Source organism: Suricata suricatta, chromosome 12, assembly GCF_006229205.1.
Source record: "Suricata suricatta isolate VVHF042 chromosome 12, meerkat_22Aug2017_6uvM2_HiC, whole genome shotgun sequence".
Classification (NCBI taxonomy): domain Eukaryota; kingdom Metazoa; phylum Chordata; class Mammalia; order Carnivora; family Herpestidae; genus Suricata; species Suricata suricatta.
This window is the reverse complement of record NC_043711.1, coordinates 38,969,161-38,991,545: the sequence shown is the minus strand read 5'-3', so window position 1 is coordinate 38,991,545 and position 22,385 is coordinate 38,969,161. Positions and strand designations below refer to the sequence as shown.

The 22,385-nt window shown below is 38.1% G+C and overlaps 1 protein-coding gene across 1 annotated transcript in view; it reads left to right on the top strand.

Annotated features, from left to right (window-relative positions):
- The window catches only part of ARL8B (ADP ribosylation factor like GTPase 8B), a 52,064-nt gene extending 31,010 nt beyond the window's left edge, over positions 1 to 21,054 (top strand). Inside the window, exons 2-7 of the mRNA XM_029917530.1 lie at positions 6,622 to 6,702; positions 7,618 to 7,691; positions 8,103 to 8,196; positions 11,723 to 11,790; positions 12,446 to 12,516; positions 18,790 to 21,054. Of these exons, the coding sequence (XP_029773390.1) occupies positions 6,622 to 6,702; positions 7,618 to 7,691; positions 8,103 to 8,196; positions 11,723 to 11,790; positions 12,446 to 12,516; positions 18,790 to 18,839 (438 nt within the window). The 3' untranslated portion in view covers positions 18,840 to 21,054. The remainder of the gene's footprint in view (positions 1 to 6,621; positions 6,703 to 7,617; positions 7,692 to 8,102; positions 8,197 to 11,722; positions 11,791 to 12,445; positions 12,517 to 18,789) is intronic.
- The last annotated feature ends 1,331 nt before the right edge of the window (positions 21,055 to 22,385 follow it).

The window sequence follows — 22,385 nt, the reverse complement described above, 5'->3', positions numbered from 1 at the left end:
CTTAACTATATTTTAAGAAGCCTGTGAATAAAATATAAGATCATAAATGTTAGAACTAGAACTTAACTTTGGACCTACTCTTCCAATTCCCTCTTCTTTTGATAAGGTAGCTTCATTCCAAAGGTAAAATGACATGCATGTAGGTAGTAAGTCGCATAACTGGTAATAACAGTCCCTGACTTGGAGGATAGTTTTTTTCTTTACTATCTTATTTTGCTTTCAAGTTGCTTTTGTCCAGCCAAATTCCAGGAATATTGCCTTGAGATTTTGGCTTATAGGCTGTGTGTTGATGTCTACAGTTGCATCCACTGTCTCAGAATCAGTGAGTGCTACTTGAGTAGTATTAAGTGCCAAGAACAGTGCGTGGTGTTATTTAAGTGTTAAATTTGTTTAAGTAAATAGAATGATATATGATTAAGTATATATATTTTTAAGCATCTACTTGCTTCCTAAATTGCTAGTCTCAGTTTACTGGCATTTTGAGAGCACAGAAATAAATATTCTCAGTTATCTAGAAAACAATTGCTAACTGAGTGGTTTAGTCGTTCAGCACAAGTTTTGAAAAGTGAGGAGTAGGATTTGATACTAGGAAAGAAGTAGAAACTGCTTCCAAATCTATAAAATAGTTATACCATAAAATCCACGCATCATAGTTAAATATTTATTAAACATATTTCTGTACTAAAGACATTTTGCAGGTAAAAACTCAAAAGACTTGATTACCTAATTTTCAGCCTTGCAGGTTAGCAACTGAATTAGAAAAGAGTTACTGTTAGCTTCTGCCACCATTGAGAAGTATTGGTAAAGAAACGTCTAAGAAAGTTTAGGGGCACCACTCCAGTACACTGCAGACCCCCTACATCATTTTATCTTGGAGTGGTACTATAACTGATGTTCCTAATCATTAGGTTTTATTGCCAGAAGGGCCCTTACAGGTTATCCATCTTAGTTTTCCTGTTTTACGTTTGAAAAGTGACCTTCAAATACCAAGAACACATTAAATCATGTTCCATAGATGTATGTGAGAAGTTAGCCGAGTATGTGCGCATTTTAGAAAGCTTTCTGTGCAAGCTAGTTTAAAAGTTTTGACATTTAAAAAAGTTTAGCTACCATTTCTGGCTGCTTCATTATATAAAATATCTATTTCCTAATGATACCAAACAAATGAAGCATTATCTCACATAGATCTCACTTCAGACATTAATTAAAGCTTATTACAATACATATAATTACAGTGAAAATCTTTAAGAAAAACAGAATCAACCACTATTGAGCTATGTGACCTTGGGGATTTATTTCCTTTTCTTTAAAAATGATAGTGATAATTGCCTCTTTTTACAGCATATGAGTTTTGAAGTTGTGGTAAGATACACAAAACATAAAATTTACCATCTTAATTATTCTTAAGTGTACGATTATCTCAGTAGGTATTAAGTACATTCACCTTGTTGTGTAACTGTCACCACCATCCATCTATAGAACTTTTTTTTACCTTTCCAAACTGAAATTCCATTCCCACTAAGCAATAACTCCCTATTTCCCCCTTCTCCTAGCCTTTGGCAAACACCATTCTACTTTCTGTCTTTGCAAATTTAACTGTATTTTAGGTTCCTCATGTAAGTAGAATCATATAGTATTTGTCGTTTTGTATCTGGTTTATTTCACAGTGTAATGTCTTCAGCGTTATCTTTGTTTTAGCATGAATAAGGTTTTTAAGGCAGAGTAACATTACTTTGTGGGAGTAGACCACATTTTGGTTTTCCATTCATCTCCAGTGGCCTTTGGGTTTCTTCTACCTTTTGCTTGTTATGGATAATGCTGCTGTGAATGTGGGTATACAGATACCGTTTTGAGTCCCTTGCTTTCAGTGCTTTTTGGTATATAACCAGAGGTGGAATTGCTGTATCGTGGTAATTCCGTTTTTAATTTTTTAGGAATTACTATATTGGTTTTCATAGTAGCCGCACCATTTTGTGTTCCTGCAGCAGTGCACTAGGATATGGCTCCATATCCTCACTGCAGCTTGTTATTTTTTGTTGTTGTTGTTGTTTGATAATAGCCACCTTAATGGGTTTGGAGTGGTATCTTTCGTGGTTTTGATTTACATTTCCCTAATGATTAGTGGGTTGAGCATCTTTTCTGTCCTTACTAGCTATTTGTATTTTCTCTTTGGAGAACTGTCTCTTCAAGTTGTTTACCCATTAAAACAAATTAAAAAAAATTTTTTTTAATGTTTTAAAATTTATTTTTGAGAGACAGAGATAGCACGAGCAGGGGAGGGTCAGAGAGAGAGGGAGACACAGAATCTGAAGCAGGCTCCAGGCTCTGAGCTAGCTGTCAGCACAGAGCCCGACACAGGGCTCAAACCTGGAAACCATGAGATCATGACCTGAGCCAAAGCTGGATGCTTAACTGACTAAGCCACCCAGGCCCCCCTAAAACAAATTTTTTGTTAAGACTTTTTAAGAGTAGTTTTAGGTTTACAACATAATTGAGGAGGGGAAGGTATAGATACTTCCCATATACCCCTTGCCCCTACACTCACAGCTTTTCCTATGATCAACATCCCACACCAGAGTGGTCCATTTGTTATAATTGATGCACTTACACTGACACGTCATAATCACCCAAAGTCCATAGCTTTACATTATTTTTCACTCTTTGTGTTGTATATTCTGTAGGTTTGGACAAATGTGTATTGACATGTATCCATCATTATTGTATCATACAGAGTATTTTTACTACCTAAAAATCCCCTGTGGTCTGCCTGTTTATTTCTTCCCCACCCCACCAACTCCTGTCAACCACTGATTTTCTTACTGTTTCCATAGTTGTACCTTTTCAGAATATTCTTGGAGTCATGTTTTCAGTCATTTTGTTGGAATCTGTATATAGGCCTCCCAGGTTGAGTCTTTCTTTTAGGTATGTTTTAAAGATTCCTCCATGTCTTTTTGTGGCTAGATAGCTCATTTCTTTTAGTGTTGAATAATTTCCATTTCTTCAATATGCCACAGTCTATTTATACATTTACTGAAGAACAACTTGTTTCCAAGTTTTAGCAGCTTGCATAAAGATGCTGTAAGCACTAATATGCAGGGTTTTATGGGGACTTAAGTTTTCAACTTCTTTGGATAAATACAAAGAAGCATAATTGCCAAATTGGATGGTGCGAGTATATTTGGTTTTGTAAGAAATCACCAAACTATCTTCTACAGCAGCTGTACCATTTTGCATTCCTATCAGTAATGAATGAGAGTTCCTGTTGCTCCATATTCTTAGCAGCATTTGATACTATCATTTTACACATTTTGGCCACTCATTGGTAAGTGTGCAGTGGTATCTCATTGTTTTAATTTGCATTTCTCTGATGACCTATCATTGGCAATATTTGCCATCTTTGTATCTTCTTTGGTGAAGTATCTGTTAAGGTCTATGGCTCCTGTTTATTTTGAAAGAGAGAAAAGGGGTAGAGAGAAGAAAGGAGAGAGAGAATCCCAAGCAGGCTCTGCAATGTCAGCACAGAGCCTAATATGGGGCTTGAACTCAAATCATGAGATCATGGCAGAAATCAAAAGTGGGATGCAGAGATACCCAGGTGCCCCATGGGGCTCAGTTTTAATTGAATTACTACTTTTCATATTGATGAGGTTTTAAGAGTTCTTTTGTATATTTTGGATAACAGACCGTTATTGGATGTATCTTTTGCAAATATTTTCTCCTGCTTTGTGCCTGTTTACTAACACTGTAACTTGTCTAACTCTTGTTCACAAGACAGATTTTAATTATAATGAAGTCTAGCTTATTGTTGCTTTTATGGATAGTGCCTTTGGTACCTTTGCTCCTTTTTATATCAGGTTATATTTTTGTTGTATCAAGACTAGTTCTGATGTATGTAGTTTTGATGCCATTACTAGATTTTCATATCTGAGAATTACGTCTAATATAAATGAAAGTAGTGGTTGTGGTTAATGTCTTTTTTCTTTTATTTTTTTTAATTAGCATTTAATTAAAAATTTTAATGGTTTATTTTTGAGAGAGAGAGAGACAGAGAGACAGTGCGTGCGCGTACAAGAGGAAGCACGGGTGGGAGAGGGGCAGAGAGAGAGGGAGGCACAGAATCTGAAGTAGGCTCCAGGCTTTGAGCTGTCAGCACAGAGCTCCATGTGGATCTCAAACTCAACAAACCATGAGATCATGATCTGAGCTGAAGTCAGGTGCTTAACTGACAACCAACCGAGCCACTCAAGCACCCAACATCTTTTTTTCTGAAATGAGATTAAACTCCACTGAACGGGGTAGGGGAAGCAAGATAGAACTTTGGAGTTATGAAGAGGAAATTAATGTATAAAGTTGGAATTCAATGTATTCAGGACTTGTAGACAGTTTTAGAATCATGTGTGGCTAGCATAAGGTCATAGTAAACAATCGGCCAGTGCTGGGGCCTTGAAAATCGTTCTATTTGTTTTAACCATTCCTATTTTGAGAGATTTTATAATCCTGGGCTGTTTACCTAAAAAGTTAAGAGTCAGGTCACTAAGAAATTAATATTGGGTAAATAAAATCCATAAATATATAAATTTAGTATTAATTGTGACTCATTCAATGTACTTAGTAATTGCAGTCAAAATAAAGAATATGATAAGTATGAAAGAGCTCTTAGGAGAATTATGATACTTTACTGAAGTTTTATAAGATTTGAATGTTTAAGTGGACACATCATGTGCCTGGAGATGGAGAGATTTGATAAATATTAAGAATTGATAAAGGGCAATCCCTCTCAAATTAGATACAGCTAATAAAATTTCAGTCAGTATTTTAACTGAAATATGAATTTCTAAAGTTTATTTGGAATGTGAGCAATGAATGAACTATTTCAAATTCTTGATCTTCTATATAGAATAATATATTGTACACGCTATAGTAATCATCTAATTCGAATTTAGGATAAACAGACTAATGGAAAAGAATTGAAGATTCAGATACAGAACTGTCTTTCTGTGGCATTTGTCAAATCACTTCAAATTAGTTAGGAATGTGTAGTTGTTTTTTTTTTTAAGGTAGGCTTTGTGCCCAGTGTAGAGCCCAATGTGGGGCTTGAATTCACAACCCTGAGATCAAGACTTGAACTGAGATTTAAAAAAGTCGGACTCTTACCCGACTAAGGAACTGAGGTGCTCCAGGAATGTATGGATTTTTATTTATAATTTATTTTTTTAAAGTACTTAAAAACTTTTTTTTAATATGTTTTTTATTTATTTCTGAGAAACAGAGAGAGCGTGAGCAGGGGAGGTTCAGAGAGAGAGGGAGACACAGAATCTGAAGCAGTCTCCAGGTTCTGAGCTAGCTGTCAGCACAGAGTGTCTGACGTGGGGCTCGAACCCATGAACCATGAGATCATGACCTGAGCCGAAGCCAGATGCTTAACCGAATGAGCCACCCAGGCGCCCCTGGAATGTGTGGATTTTTAAATGAGGAATTTTTTGCGCTGTATAATCAAATTCTAGATGGGTGAACATTTTAAATGTGAAAAAGTCATTCAAATACTATTAGAAATATTTCAGTTTTATGATAAGAAGGTCATAAACCAAAAGGAGAACAGAATTGATTACATAAAAGGCAAACCTATAAAGTGACAAAATAATTGGGGATGCCTGGTGGCTCGGTTGAGCATCCCTCTTGATTTTGGCTCAGGTCATGATCCCAGTGTTATGGGATCAAGCCCTGTGTTGGGCTCTGTGCTGCGTGTGTAGCCTGCTTAAGATTCTTTCTCTCCCTCTGCCCCACTTCCCTGCTCATATGCTCTTCCTCTCTCTCTCAGAAACTAAAAAAATTAAAATAAATAAAAATCATCTCTCTGAAAAAAAAAATTACAAAATGTTTTATAAGCCTTGTTAGAAAACAAACCTGGAGCTCTCTGGCTCTCTCCGTTCCACCAGCTTGGAGTGAGCAGAGGCCCGGGTTCGAACCTGCAATAAACGACCCTTGCTTTTTGGCTTTGAAAAAAAAAAAAAGAAAGAAAACAAACCTGGAAAAACTATTCAGCTATGAGTTGTAACAGTTATTATCAAAATAATTTAAATGCTAAAATGGAAAACTTTGAAGTTTTACTTCCGATTTTCTGCTTTGTGTGTTAACATTTATGTATAGGTGGGAAAATTAATAAATGTTTATCCATAGTTTTAATAATTTTTTTAATTTAAGGAAATATGTAAAATATTTTATTATTTTCTAAATGTTTGTTTATTTATTTTTGAGAGAGAGAGAAAATCCTAAGCAGGCTTCATTCTGTCAGTGCAGAGCCCAACTCAGGGCTTGATTCTGCAAACCGTGAACTTACAACTTGAGCCACAATCAAGAGTTGGATACTTAACTGATTTAGCCACCTATGTGCTCTCAAAATATCTTGCTTTAAATGGGGGAAATGTTTTTGTATGAACAAAATAATGTATCTCTTCGGGAAGTAGGGGTATAAAGCATGTTTTCTTTAGACATTATTACCATCACTAAAAAATTAAATACTAAAAAGGTTACAGAAGCATTGTTGATGCCTGAAGCTTATGTCATGTTATGTATCTTAATAAATATTGATTAATCTAACTTCAGATGATTTCTTTTGTTCAGTCAGGTCAGTTCAGTGAAGATATGATACCTACAGTGGGCTTCAACATGAGGAAAGTAACTAAAGGTAACGTCACAATAAAGGTATGTGATCTTTCCATACTTGATTTGAATTGTTAGCCACACAGCTAGAAATCTTTGTTTCTTTTTTACATGCTTATTTGTACTTCTTAACTCAGGAATGAGTATGTTTCAAAAGAATGTAAATCTTTTTTTTTTCTTGCTCTAATAGATCAAAATGTGTAAGTTGAAATGGTATTAAGTGCCATAAAAAAAAAATCTAAACATACGGTTTGGCAGAATAACATTTAGGGTCTAGATGTTTCTAGGAAATAAAAATCCCATGTTTGAGATCTGTGGTTTGGGATATACATAAAAATAAAAATCCCATGTTTGGGATGTAGTGTTACATGATTTTATGGGTAGTATTTTATATTGAAAGGTAATTTATTCTTATAATATGGATAATTTAGTATTACATTTGTGGTATATATGCGGTAACCTAGTTTTCTCTTTCTTTGTTACTAAGCCCTAAAATTAAAACTATAAAATTGGAAAGCTAACTAGTTAAACCTAATTTTTAAAAAAATTTTGTTTATTTTGAGAGAGATAGAGCATGAGCATGCATGAATAGGGGAGGGGCAGAGAGAGAGAGAGAGAGAAAGAGAGAGAGAGAGAGAGAATCCCAAGCAGGCTCCATGCTGTCGTCATGGAGTCTGATGCGGGGCTCAATCCCATGAACTGTGAGAACGTGACCTGAGCCGGAATCAAGGGTCAGACACTTAACTGTCTGAGCCACCCAGGCATCCCTGAACATAAATGGCCTCAAGAACGTCTAGATTAAGAGCTTGTTTTATTCAAGTTTTTCAACAGTAATTTGGCTCTAACATTGTATAAATAAGCATACCTGCCTCATCTTTCTCTCCCTCTTCTGGTACCTTTTCCTTCCATGTATTACTTGAAGTATTTTTATTAAGAATTGTCTGTCTTGGTTTAAAGATTTGGGACATAGGAGGACAGCCCCGGTTCCGGAGCATGTGGGAACGGTACTGCAGAGGAGTTAATGCCATTGTGTAAGCACTTTTTTACAAAAGTCAATTTAAGTTTCTAGGAAAAGATGTTGTTTTCAGTACTTCAGAGGCTCAATTTGTATTTCATACAATAACAGTCTTTCTCAGATATTTTCTTAGTATAATCCCCTTAATATGAAACTTGAAGAAAATTAATCATAAATGAGTTTTATTTATGTTTTTTGTTTATGCAATTAAGAGCTAAGTGATATAAATGTTTTACTGTCATGTTTTAGCACCTGAGAATAGTCTATTTAAAAGTAGTTTTGGGTACTGAGGTTCTCTTTATGTAGGTCTTTATTTTGGCTAACAGTTTCAGTAGTATAAATCTTAAAATTAAAAACCTTAATTCTTAATTGTGATCATCAGAGAATTTGGAGAAGATATATCGAAACTGCTTTTTTTTTTTTAAAGTTACATGATAGATGCTGCAGATCGTGAAAAGATAGAAGCCTCTCGAAATGAGCTACATAATCTTCTAGATAAACCACAGTTACAAGGAATTCCAGTAAGTATGGAGTTTTTGTTATACGATAATATTTATATTATTAAAAGTATAATTCTTTGATTATGTTACATTTGAAATCAGTAAAATGTCTTCTGTCTTAAAGTCTTAAAAGGCTTACTTGTCCTTATTGAATATGAGCCATATACTGGGCTCTGTGCTATGTATTCATTTCTTAACCACCTGTTTGTCAAACTCTTTGCAGTAGGAGCAGTGCTCAGGCCTGGGGATACAGTCATAAACAGAAGTGAATGTGCTCCCTGCCATCATGGAGCCTGTGGTTTAGTAGGAAAGGTAGATGCCATGAAATCATTTGAATAGCACAGCTCTGATAAGTACTGCAAATGGGAGGTACAAGGGGCCATGAAAGTTTTAAGTTAGAGGAGAGATTTGATTTAGTTTGAGGGAAGAAAGGGTTCCCAAAGGAAGTGATGCTTGAGCTGAATTGTGAGGGGTAGGGAGGCATGTGAGGGATGGGATGATGGGAAGAGAAGGGAGTTGTAGACAAAGAGAGGCCTTTTGGAAGGAAGAAGCAAGGCACTGAGAGGAGGCCAGTTTCTCTAGAGCACACAGCAAAGTGAGAGGGTGAGGAGAGTATGGTGAGTTGTGAGGCAGCTAGGACACTAGAGGAGGCTGGGTTGGGCTGGGCCGGGCTGGACTGGACTGGACTGGACTGGACAGGACTGGACCAGACAGTGTGAGAAGCCGTTGCAATGTTTTAAATGATCAGATTTATTATTTAAGTCACTTTTGTTTCAGTTTATAAGTGGATTAAAGTGGCAAGAAGGAACTATAAGGAGAACAGTTTTAGGAAGCTGTTGAAGTTGTCCTGGAAAATTATAGACCATGAATTAGGGTGGAAGTAGAGAAGGTGGTGAGAAGGAAACAGATATTAGGGATTTTTAGGAACATTGTCCACCAGACTTGATTATGGGTTAGAAGAGGAAATGTAAAGAATAACTCCTAGTTTTCTGGTTCATGCATGTAGATGGAAGTTGCTGCTGTTTGTTGAGCCAAGAATGCTGGAAAAGGACCAGGCTTTATTTAGCCTCATGACAGTTTAATGAATGTCAAATACTTGAGGTATATTATCTTCATGAATACTCATAACATAATGAGGTTCATGGCTATCCGTCCTTTATAAAAGTTGTCACTCATTCAAGGTTACATGGCAATCTTATGTTGTGCAACCAGGTTTTGAATCCATGTCTATCTGACTTGAAAGCCAATTCTTTTTTCTCCTGTTTTAAAACCGAATTCTGTATACTATAAGTAAATATCAGTCTTAAAGTCATCACGAGTCTTTTTAGTTGCAAGCAATAGAAAGCTGACTTAATTAGGAAGGAATTCATTGAAAGGATATTGGATAGCTCACAGAGCCTCTCAGAAGGCTGCACATAAGCAGGCTCAGGAGATAGGCTGGAGAAGGAAGCGAAGCAGCTGCCAGACACCAGACTCACACCACAGAGTAAGTCTGGTGACCACATGCAGTTCCTGAACACTGGGTGCAGTTGTTTTAATTCGAAAGTCATCTAGATGATTCCCTTTCCCTGTCAGAATGGGTTCTCTGTCCTCCTTTCTTGTATAACTGTCTCTGCATTGAAAGTTTTGGTTAATTCTAGATGTAGCAGAAAGGAAAGCTGGGGAAAAATTATCCATAGAAGCAAGTGGCTCTATCAGGAGGCAGATTCTTAAGGTAGGAGATTTCTTAAATGTAGTAAGAGGTCTAAAATGCCAGGCAACCTCCAAACTGACAACTGATCACAAATGACCGTGATCTTATTTTTAGAAACTCAAGTAGGTCCAGATTGAACCTAGTATGGCTTACAAAGAGGCGTGGGAGTTGGGAAAGGGGAAACAGGCTGACCAAAGGTATTGAGTTTTGGCTCTTGGCACTCTGAGTCTCTGTAGTGCACTCTCCTATGAGCTCCCGGTGTCCCTGGCTCTCTGTCCTTTGTGCAGTCAAGAGTCTGGCACCCAGGAGTACAGTTGGTCAAAGTATATGGAGTCAGCTGTGGGGGTGGGGGCGGGGGTGTATTAAGTGAAAGGAATAGATATGACAAGGTAGACCTGGCATGTACTTTGTTGAGATGGATCAGAGATACAAATTTTTAGAACACCCTGACTTTAGAGTATGGATATTATTACGTATGTTACAAGTTCTTGTATTCTCGCTTTCTTTCAGGCAGAAATGACATATCTGAGAAAGACAGATTGGTAATTGGGAAGCCTGTTTCAGCTTTCCGTTCTTTTCAAAGCACATCTAGCAACAGCATTTACTGCTAGAGTTTATAGCTGCTATATTTATCTGGAGCTCCAGACTTAACCATTATCTTAGAATATTTATACATGGTATTTTGTAGGATGGATCAGGAATTTTAAAATCGTATTTTAATGTTTATATGAGGAATGGCTAACATAAAACATGGTTAAAAAATTATTCCCCCTCTCTTGGTTGTGTTGAGTTGGGTTCACATTTTGGTAGAGATATATTTACTAATAGCAGAATGCATACCATAGACTTAGATTTTTTTTTTTTTTTGAGAGTGTGAGTGTACAAGTTTGGGAGAGGGAGAGAGAGAGAATCTTAATCAGGCTCTCTACACCCAGCTTCTAGCTTGCCATGGGGCTTGATCTCACAACTGTGAGGTCATGCCCTGAACTGAAATCAGGAGTTGGACATTTAACTGAGAGAGAGAGAGAGGGAGAGGGAGAGGGAGAGAAAGAGAAGGAGAGCTGGGGAGAGGGGCAGAGGGAGAAAGAAAATCTCCAGTAGGTTCCATGTTCAGCACGGAGCCCAGTGTGGTCTTATGACCTGAGCTGAAATCAAGAGTGGGACACTCAACCAACTGAGCTGCCCAAGTGCCCATAGACATAGCATATTTCATTTTATTTTTATTTTTTTATATATTATTTGTTTTTGGGAGAGTGCAAGTGGGGAAGGGGCTGAGAGAGGGGGACAGAGGATCTAAGCAAGCTCTTCCCTGACACACTGACAGCAGAGAGCCTGATGTGGGGTTTGAACTCCCAAACTGTGAGATCATGACCTGAGCTGAAGTTAGATGCTCAACTGACTGACCCACTCAGGTGCCCCTAGACTTAGAATATTTTAAATGTTTATTTTTTATTTTTTGAGAGAGAGCACCAATTAAGGAGTGGTGGGGGGTGGAGTACTCCTCTCTGACAGCGAAGAGCCCGATGTGGGGCTCAAACCCCCCTGTGCGATCACAACTTGAGCTGAAGTTGGATGCTCAGCCATTGAGCCAGCCAGGTGCCCCTAGACTTAGACAGTTTTAAATAGAAGTTGGCAGCCACAGGATGGATTAAGGGCATCTGTGTGGGAGAAGTTAAAATCGGTGCTAATTTGAATGATACAATGAATGAGATAGGCTACCACTTACCCAAATATGCTTTAATAGTATGGCATGTGGTACCATTCCAGTTTTCATGTCCACAGATAGGACTATCATATGCTTCTGTGACCTTTTCTTACGTAAAAGTTTATTGTTAATATCTTTTCTTTTTAAAGGTGCTAGTGCTTGGAAACAAGAGAGATCTTCCAAATGCCTTGGACGAAAAACAGCTAATTGAAAAAATGTATGTCTTAAGAATGAATGATGGTGTTTCAAAATATGTTTGGTTCTGAATTACACTTTTTTGCCCACTACTTTATTTAGCATTGTTATATTATTATTTTTATTTTTATTTTTATTTTTAGAGAGCACAGGAGAGGGGGAAGGGGACAGAGGGGAGAGAGAAAAAATCCTTAGTAGGCACCATGCTCAGCACAGAGCCTGACATGGGGTTCCATCCCACGACTGTGGAATCATGACCTGAGCTGAGATCAAGAGTCGGATACTCAACCGACTGAGCCACCCAGGCGCCCCTTAAGGATTTTATTCTATTTTTGAGAGAGAAAGAGAAACAGTGTGAGCAGTGGAGGGGCAGAGAAGGATTTTATTCTAAAGTTATCTCTATGCTCAACATGACGTTCGAACTCACCACCCCAAGATCAAGAGTCTCATGCTCTTCTGACTGAGCCAGCCAGGCACCCCTGTTATTTAGTAATGATTATACCTGTGTTTTTAGGTAAACATGGTAAATTTGGACTACCAGAGAAGTGAATTTCTAAAATTTCAGTAGTAGTAAAATAATTTCTTCAGTATAAAAAGACCAGAAAATTGAAACAAGGGTGAGCAGTATGATGGTTATTTTAAGCACCGACTTACTCTCTTAATTCTGTTGCTTATAGGAACCTGTCTGCTATTCAGGATAGAGAAATTTGCTGCTATTCAATTTCTTGCAAAGAAAAGGATAATATAGGTAAGAAATGACTGTTGAAGAAATCGGTATTACTGGAAGGACATCTTAATGTTTTCTACTGTTTATTTTCCCCTTTTCTGTTTAATTGACTTCCTTTTTAGAGTACTGTTGTTTTTGCCTCAGGAAAAAGAATAGACATTATATCTTTTGACAACAAATACATATCCTGAATGTGCTCTGTGCTATTTAAAGAAGTAAATGAAATAGACATGAAGTTAAACATTATGTGGTATCAATTTATTGTATTAATTTGGTAGAGCTAGTATCCAGCTGTGCTTTTTAACAAAATGACATTTTTGAAATAAGACTTTACAAAAATTGGTCTATTATTTGGTGTGTAGGCACTAAAACAACTGTTCATTTATTGAACCAGTATATTACTGCAATATGTTAGTACTCTATTGGAGGTATAAGCCAAAAGTACCCTTTATCTTTTAAGTGTCTGTATAAATTTTCTAGAATTGCCATAGCAAAGTACCACAAACTGGGTGGCTTAAAACAGCAGAAACTTATTTTCTTAAGTTCAGGTGGAGAGGCATCCAAAATCCAGGTGTCATAGGGCCCTGAAGGCTGCCGGGGAGTACCCTTCCTTGCTTTTTCTTAGTCTGTGATTGCTGAAGTCTTTTCACTTGGAGATGGCATCACTCCAGCTTCTTCTGTCTCCAGCCTCACACAGCCTTCTCTTCTGTGTGTCTCTGTGTGTGTTTTCTCTTCTTAGGAAGACATATATCATTGGATTAGGGCCTAATTTAATCTAGGATGATCTCATCTTATATCTGCAAAATTATTTCCAAATAAATTCTGAAGTTCTGGTAGATGTGAATTTTTAGGGGACACTATTCAATCCGGTACAGAATCCTTAAAGAATAAGTATATCTGGTTGGACTTTAGTTTCTTAACCTATTTATGAGAGATTATTTAATAAAAGTTTATTGGAATGGGTAAAAAAGGTAAAAAGGAAAGACTGGAAGAGTTTGACAAGATAAAAGGCTGTTCAATCTGTTAGCTGCTTGAGTGTAAAGACCTCTGAACAGTGTAATAAAATATACCTTGAAGCAGGTGGGTAGGAGCCTAGGGATTTTCGTGGCATCTTCACTTTTCCAAGTTTGGTGGTCACTGGTCAGAAAGATCACCTGTGGGTCACTACAGAAAAATGAGGCTCTCCATCATTGCTGCCTGGTAGGCTACAAACAGCATGGGCTTTGGAGTCAGGCAGCCTTAGGCCAGAACACTTGGTCCTAAGTTATTTTCTGACTGGCCTTGGACAAAGCACTTAACCTCCCTGATCTCCAGTTTTTACTTATCTATAAAATGGTGATAATGGCAGCAATTTCGAAGCCTGTCTTGTGAGAAGGAATGTGAAAATGCATTGCAGCATTTGACATATGGTGGATGTCACATGGGGGTATTAGTTTTCTGTTGCTGCTGTCATTTAGCAGCCTGTCATGGTTCTCACTGAGCTGGAATCAAGCACTAAAATGATGGGTTGTGCTCTCTCTGGAGGCTTTAGGAGAGATTCCATTTCCTTGCCTTGTTTTCACCTTTTAGATCCTGCCTGCTGTCTTGGATCATGGCTCATTTCTCTATTCTTTTTTTGTTTTTAATTTTTTAAACATTTATTTATTATTGAGAGAGAGAGAGAGAGAGAGACAGAGCATGAGTGGGGGAGGGGAAGAGAAGAGGGGAGGCACAGAATCTGAAGCAAGCTCCAGGCTCTGAGCTGTCAGCACAGAGCCTGATGCGAGGCTCGAACTCACAAACCGCCAGGTCATGACCTGACCCGAAGTTGGACGCTTAACTGACTGAGCCACCCAGGCGCCCCTCCTCCTTCCATCTTCAAAGCCAAAAACATTGTGTCCCTCTGACCCTTCTACCATAGTCACACGTCCAATTAAAACAAAACAAAAAAACTTATATTGGAATACAATGTAGAACATAAATAATGCCAAAATAGTGTGTTTAAAATGTATTCTGATATTTTTTCCCCTTTAGCCTTTATTGTGGTTCTTAACCATAGTTAACTTTTCCCAAGTCATTTCTAGTCTATCAAGTCTTTCCCCGTACCTTCTCAAACATGCTCTGATGAACTCAAAGTGTTGATAGTTTTCTGGCTGACTGTGGGCTCATTTTATTTTTATTTTTAAGTATATTTACTTTGAGAGTGAGTGAGCATGAGTGCATGAGTGGGAGAGGGGTAGAGAGAAGGAGAGAGAGAAAACCCCAACCAGATCTGTGCTCTCAGCACAGGGCCTGACACCAGATTCAGTCTCAGGAACCATGAGCTCATGACCTGAGCCGAAATCAGTATTTGGATGCTTAACCTACTGAACCACCCAGATGCCCCATAAAGATTTTATTTTATTATAATTTTTAATGCTTATTTATTTTTGAGAGAGGGAGACAGACAGACAGTGCAAGCAGGGGAGTGGCAGAGAGAGGGAGACCAAGAATTCAAAGCAGGCTCCAGACTCTGAGCTGTCAACGTAGAGCCTGACGTAGGGCTTGAACTCATGAACTGTGAGATTATGACCTAAGCTGAAGTCAACACTTAACTGACTGAGCCACCCAGGCACCCCAAGATTTTATTTTTAAGTAATCTCTACACTGACCATGGGGCTTGAACTTAACCCTGAGATCAATAGTCCATGCTCTGCTGACTGAGCCAGGCCCCCAGGCTTCCTTTAAAGAGCACCTAAAAGCAATCTGAGCCTAATACTTTGCTGATGGACACATACTCTCCTCTATTAATTGGGTAGAATATGTGACTTGTTATATTGTGAGCATTCAGTTAATTTGAGAACAGACTCTTCAAACACATAGGGTTACAAAGAGTTTATTAAAAAAAAATTCCCCCTATGTTAGGAGGAATTCTTGTTAAATTTGTTGTGACGCCATGAGAGTACTTACACACCAGTGTTCTCCTCAAAGGATTTTTTTCCCGGGAGACATTTGGCAACATCCAGAGACACTTGGTTGTCATAATGAGTGTGATGCTGGCACTTAGTGGGTAGAGACTGGGGATGTTCTAAACATGCTACAGTCCCCATGGCTAAGAATTGTCCAGCCTTAAATGTCAGCGGTAGTGGTGAGATTGAAAAACACGTTTCTGTACTAACCATAATTTTTAGGGCATTGTGCTATTCTGTAAATCCATTTTACTACCTTATATACTCTTTAATATTTCATAAAATAGGAAAAGGAAGTTTTTGAAAGGGATAAGAAGAATCTTTTATTTTAGTAACTTAACAAACCAGCCCAATACTTCCTTGAAAAAAATCTCAGGAGCTCATTTAGGAAAGGAAATGCCAGAGAGCTGGTGAGAACTTTGCTATTTGAGGCTGATCTTCCAAGTCCGTCATAGAGCTCCAGAGTCACTGTGTGTGAGCATAGCACTCCTGCTTCACTTCGTATTATCAAGCCCTAGGATGGGATCCACTCTACCTAGCTTCAAAACCAGTAGTTTGTAAATCAGAATGCTTATTTATTTGGAGCAAGAAATAAAACTAACAGCCAATTAGATTTTACTTGTTGGATAATTAAGTCAGAACATCCTCCTTAATTTCAGTTTTTAAAACATATTTTAGAACCAAATTTATGAATATACTAAATTGTTTCAAAGGTGTGTCAGTGCAAATGGATTGTATATTCTTCCACCTTCCTAATAATGGCATATGAAATACTTCAGTAATGTATCCCCAGACCACACATAGAACAGATTACTTTTGGGAACATGATCTTTGCAAAGATGACTCATGTTTGTGGCTGTTTTTGTCATGGAAGATGACTTCTTTTCCTGAGTATCTTATTTCTTTTCTGTTTTTTTATCTAGTCTTAAGGATCTATCCGTTTTTACGATATTACTTCTGTCCAGCATCCACAAGTTTTGATTTTTTTAAATGAATATCTTAAATATTTAAACCTAGGCATTTCACTTTCAGTTTTCCCTTTCTCCCTGTTCAGTTCTAATGATACGGCTCTGCTCTTACTGCACACTGCTCTCCTCCTTTGAAAGTGCACACAGTCTGGTTCAGCAATCGGGTTAGGTCATTGTTTTCACAACTCTGAACAGATCGTGTTTGTTCAATCTCAGCTCTAGGCTCTTCTTTATATGTGTGTGGAGTACAGTTTCTGTAACACACGCTAACTGGGAAACTGAATTTGCACTCCTCTCTCAGGCTTAGAGACTAGAACGCTTCTTTTGATAGATGCTCACATATCCTTTGTGTGGATGACACATTATAAAGAAATCAGCGTCAGGGATTCAGTGTTTGAGTTAGCTGCTTTCTCTTGTCACTCCAAGTGCTTTTCTCTTATCTCCACTACTGTAGCTTCATTTGCCACCTCTGTGGTGGTATCTTACCTGTCCCTACTTTTTTCTGAGATCCATAGAGCCAAAACTACCTGCTGCACATCTCCATGCCTGTTATTTTCTGCACCTCAAACCTGACGTGCTTAACAAGCTAAACTCTTTTCTCACGTTTCTTTTCCTTTTTCCTTTCTTTCTCTTTTTCTTTTCCTTTTTCTTTTTTTCTCTTTTCTTTTCTTTTCTTTTTTCTTTTCTTTTCTCTTCCTTCCCTTCCTTCCTTTTTTTCTTTTTCTTTCCTTCCCTCCCTCCCTCCTTCCCTCTCTCTCTCACTTTTTTTTTTTTTTTGAGATAGTGCAAGTGGGGGGAACAGAGAGAGAGAGGGAGAGAGAATTCCAAGTAGGATCCGCACTATCAGCATAGCCACTATGTGGGGCTCAGTCTCACAAACCATGAGATCATGACCTGAGCCAAAATCAAGAATCAGACGTTTAACTGACTGAGCCACCTGGGGGCGCCCCTACAGCTAAATTCTTTTTTTTTTTTTTAATGTTTTATTTATTTTTGATAGATATAGCATGAGAGTGGTAGGGGCAGAGAGAGAGAGGGAGACATAGAATCGGAAGCAGGCTCCAGGCTCTGAGCTGTCAGCAAAGAGCCTGACGTGGGGCTCGAACCCACAAACGTGAGATCATTACCTGAGCCAAAGTTGGAGGGCTAACCGACTGAGCCACCCAGGCGCCCCCCTACAGCTAAATTCTTAATCTCTTTTTTTTTTTTTCTCTCAAGTCTCTTCTTTCTTTAGCCATGGTGTTTGTCAACAGCTCCATGACAAATAACAACTCATTGAGGTCAGAAGATCCTTTCTCACCCACTACATTTAGGCAGTCTGTTCTGTATCTTAGTCAACTCTGTATTTCCTTTCTCCATCCCTATAGCACTTGTTTGCTTCAGGTGTTCCTCTGCTTCCTGTTCTGCTGTTATATATGGTGTCTGTATTGACAGTCCTCCAAGTTGTCTTCTGTTGCCATTGTTGATCATACTAAAATAAAGTAATAGAAGTTCTCTGCTTAAAATTCTCCAATAACGTCTAGTTGACTTGAGAATAAAACGCAAATCTAGTAGCATCTTAGAGTGGGTTACAAGGATATCTGGCTCCTTCTTGTCTGTGGTTCCCCATTGAGGACCTTTTTGCCCCCAGGGGACATTTGGCAATATCTGGAGACATTGTTGGTTGTCACAATTAGGAGTGTGTAGGCGGAATGATAAAGGCCTCTAGTGGTAGAGGTCATGGATACTGCAGAATAGTCTATCAGGCACAAGAAAGGCCCTCTTTCCATCCCAGCAAAGAATTATCCAGTCCAGAATGTCCAGAAGGTGTGAAGGGAGACCCCCTGCTTAGCCTTAGCAACGAGTGGCAGCCCTTCCCCCATCCCTGTGCTTCATCTGCATCTTATCAAATAAATATCCATCCAGATCTCCACACTCTTCATGCCTTTGTTTATTCTTTTGCTTTTGTTGTTTCCTTTGCCTGGAATTCTGTGGGGCAGCCCTCCTGCCAGCCTCAAATGATTTCTTCTGTGTTTTCCAGCTTTGACACTAAAAGCTCCCCGAGGGCAATGAGGGGTTCTCCCATGTCTTTGCATTCCTGGCACTTCACCTTATCTTAGTATACCTCATCTTAAGGCAGTCAGTAAATTTTTGAATGAATAAAAAGATGACACATGCTGTCCTGAGGACAACTTAACTTTTAAATCAGAGACTCCTGAGTCTCTCATAATTCCTTAGACTGCCCTCTTGAAGTTTAGGTAATGGAGATTACCTAAGAAAAGTGTAGTGCAGAAAAGCAGAAGAGGGCAGGGCCAGCACGTAGTTTGAATTAGCTGCATTTTTAAATATTATCTCTCATGTTTATTAGTTTCTTAACTTTGATATCTTAATGCGTTCAATTTTTTTCCCTCCATCTTTAGATATCACACTTCAGTGGCTTATTCAACATTCAAAATCTAGAAGAAGCTGAAGCATCTCCTGAAGTCTTCCAGTCCTTCCTGGCTATAATCCTAGAATTATTGTCCGTTCCTCTGAAGTACTTCCCAGAATACGGTCCTTCCTAAACCCAAGAAATTGCCTTTTTCAGAGTTTATTTCTCATGTGCACTGCTGAAGATGTGTATCCCTAATCCTTCATAAAGAATCAGCTAGAGTTGTCATGATAAAGTCAGCACACACAAAAAAAGCTTCTTATACATACTTGTCTTAAACAGTGTGTAGAGCTTTTTTTTTTTTTTTTTAAAAACACATATACGTGACCATCTTAAATCAAGACAATTGCATATATATGTTCTGGTCTTTCTGGGCCAGATTTTTATATTGGTTTTTGGTAAATGTCTATGATATTTCATTATAGAGTCCATTAGCTTAATACTGATACTTGATACAGCATGAAGTTTCTAGTGCCACACACAGTATTTAGAAAACCTTTAGCCTGACTCATGTGGGGTATAAACATTATGTTTACATATCTCACAAATGCATGTGAAATGTATAATTACACCTTAGGAATATAAAAAAATGGTCTGCAAAGAGTGAGCAGAAGCACCAGATCAATGTCGTTAGTTGGTTCTTTATACTGGTGAGATTGTTTATGAGTTTAAAACACATTCTGCTTTCTGAGAATTCTTCATCACCAGATAGCAGTTGGGGATATGGGAGGAACTAAGGCATGCTGTTGTGTATCTGTCCAGATCATTATTTCTCTATTTTCTCTCTCTTTTTTTTTTTTTCCCCGGGTTCAACACACTTTTTTAAAGGGTTGGGAATTGAGGATTTTCTCAAAAGCTTTCATGAATTTAGAGCATTCCAGCCAATGTAATAAAATGTGTTAAGAATGTCAGACTTTGTTCGAACACCTGTTTGTTCTATCTCCAGTCATTAAATCAGTGCTGCTGCATGACACTCTAACTCTTGACTTTTTATATCCAGTCATAGACTTTTAGCACAATAGATACTTAGAAAGAAATAAAAATTCCTATTTTTCTCTCCTATTGATGTAAGGTTTGGCACTCTTTTGTCTGGTGCCATTAGACATCTTGATTATTGTGACAACTCTAGACCTGCCTGCTCTATCTAATGTAATCATGCACAACGTCTACAGGCTGTTTAACGATCGCCCGGGGAACTGAGGAACTGATGCTGTGTGATGGTTGCTTCTATGACACGGAGATGTATAACAACTTAAAACGAACATGTTCTGTAGTTTAGTGATGTCCATATACATAAAGGGACATATTAATACTGGTTCACTTGTAAATTGTTATTCACATAAACCACTGTAGTAGATGAAACTCTATGGTACACCGCTCATGTGTTGCCTCACACCGTGTGTGATTCTGTTTCTTTTGTTAAGCAGCACTCATGTAGACAGTGCGTTTCCAGACGTGTTGAGCACTCAGAAGTGCAGTCAACAGTAAGTTCTTTTAATGAATACCAGTTTTAATTTATAGACTGCCATGGCCTTAACAATATTCTGTACAAAATACTGCACTGTGTTGCACAGATACTACTTGTTTTCCTCCATTTACATTTTTATGAGTAGAATCTCGGCTTTTAAAATTCTGTTCATATTCTTTGAAGCATGTTGCATACTTCCCTGATGGGATGGATGGTTCTGTAAATGAAGGGATATTTAAACTTGCTGCTGTAGCTCAACACCATTAATGGTCACTGTGAACCATTACAGAGAATATGGCAATTTGCTTGTGCCTAAAGGAGGAATTGGAACTATAATGTGTGACTGTGTGGGGATCGCATAGGTTTGTTATTTGACCTATAGCTAAACCTTAATGTGTTTGTGTGTCTTTTCATTGCTTTCAGCATTTCAAGACATCCAAACTCTACTACCAACATTTTCCTGTGCATTAACTTCTGCATGTGAAAACTTAACAGTTACTGAACTTTGTAAATACGTGAATTTTTTAATTTAGGTGATGCATTTTTTTTGTCTGTTTATTGCTCTTCTCAGCTTTATTCAATAAACTTGCATTTTGAGGGTTATATTGACCATTTTAACTTAAAACGTGCATCATGATGGAAGGTGCTGACTTTTTTCAAAGGAGATAGAAAGAAAGTTACCACGAGCAGGGTCCATATACAGTGTGCTAGAAAGAAATCAGCTCATTCCTCAAAGAACTGGGTCTTTGGACTAGTTAAAATAGAAATAAACTTTTAAAATACCCACAGAATTGATACTGCGATTTTTTGGGGGGACAGGGTGGAGGAGATGCTCTTACCTGTAAACTGTCATGATACACCAAATTTAGGACTTTTTGAACTGGCAAGAGCTAGCTAAGCATTTTATAATCTATTCTTTTTAAAAATAATAACAAAACTGTATTAATAAATGGAAGTTGCAAGGCATGCCTACTTACTGACTTCAGTTCCAGAATGAAAAGATTTTAAATACCAAACATGGTTTTCCCACAAAGGCACATTTTTAAAGTAAAGCCATTTGGTCTCCTTTGCTGTGTGCTCCTCAAAGCTACTGCAAAGATGGTATTTTATGTAGTTTTACTCAAGAAAAGTTCAACTTGGCTCTTTCTCCTTTATCCATACTATTGTTCTGATTAGTCAGACCTTGTTGGCCAATTGGATGTGATTCAGCATTTCTAGGACAGAAACTTCTAGGATATCCAGGTTTAATTCTCGTATGGAATTGGTGGAGACATTGAGTTAGGCAGTTCACCCGGTCCTCTTCTCACCGCCCTCCTACCAAAGTGATTTTTGAAGGAGTGTGTATGTTCCTGAGGCCTGGGGGGGGGGGGGGGGGGGGGGGGGGGGGGGGAGGATAGAAATTTAGCTTCCAGTATCCTTGATCTTAAGTTTATATCTGCTTTCAAAAATTGAGACTTCTAAAATCAGCCCCTTTGATTCTGTCACGTAAATTGGATGTATTGGGCCGTGGCTACTTTACTATTCATTTTTTTGACTGAGGAATTAATTGCCTTGTGTAATTCTATCCATACAAGATCCACTTACACTGAAATCCTGTTGGTTTGGTAATTCCAACTTCTCAGGGTCTGGCAGATTGAAAACTGGAGTGGAAGTCCATCATTTCTACCATAGCATTATAATGTAACATCCAATTGGCCAAATACTTTTAAAATGCCATCGTGGGGAAACCAGCATGTTTTAGTGTTTGAAACATTTTTTGGTCTTAAAAACTTTGTGCCCTCAGCAACGTGCATGCCTGTGAACATACTGGAAAGGGAAGACCGTAAAGCAAACGCTAGCTTGCCAACTTCCCTTAAGCTTGCAGTTGTACAAATGTGGGGCCCACTGCAGGTGTTTCCTGTTGATTAGTAAATAGCCTCCACACAATTTGTTTAAAACTCAGCTATTAATAAAAATGGGTGCTTTTTTATTCAAGTGCTACCTCTTGAATGTTCTTAGGGAAACAGAAGCAAGTCATTGACATGCTCGATAGATGGCAATGGGAAGTTCTTAAATCTAAGCAACAGCAGTAGTCATTCATTATTCCATTTCATTAGCTAAGAAGCCTTCTCTTCAGT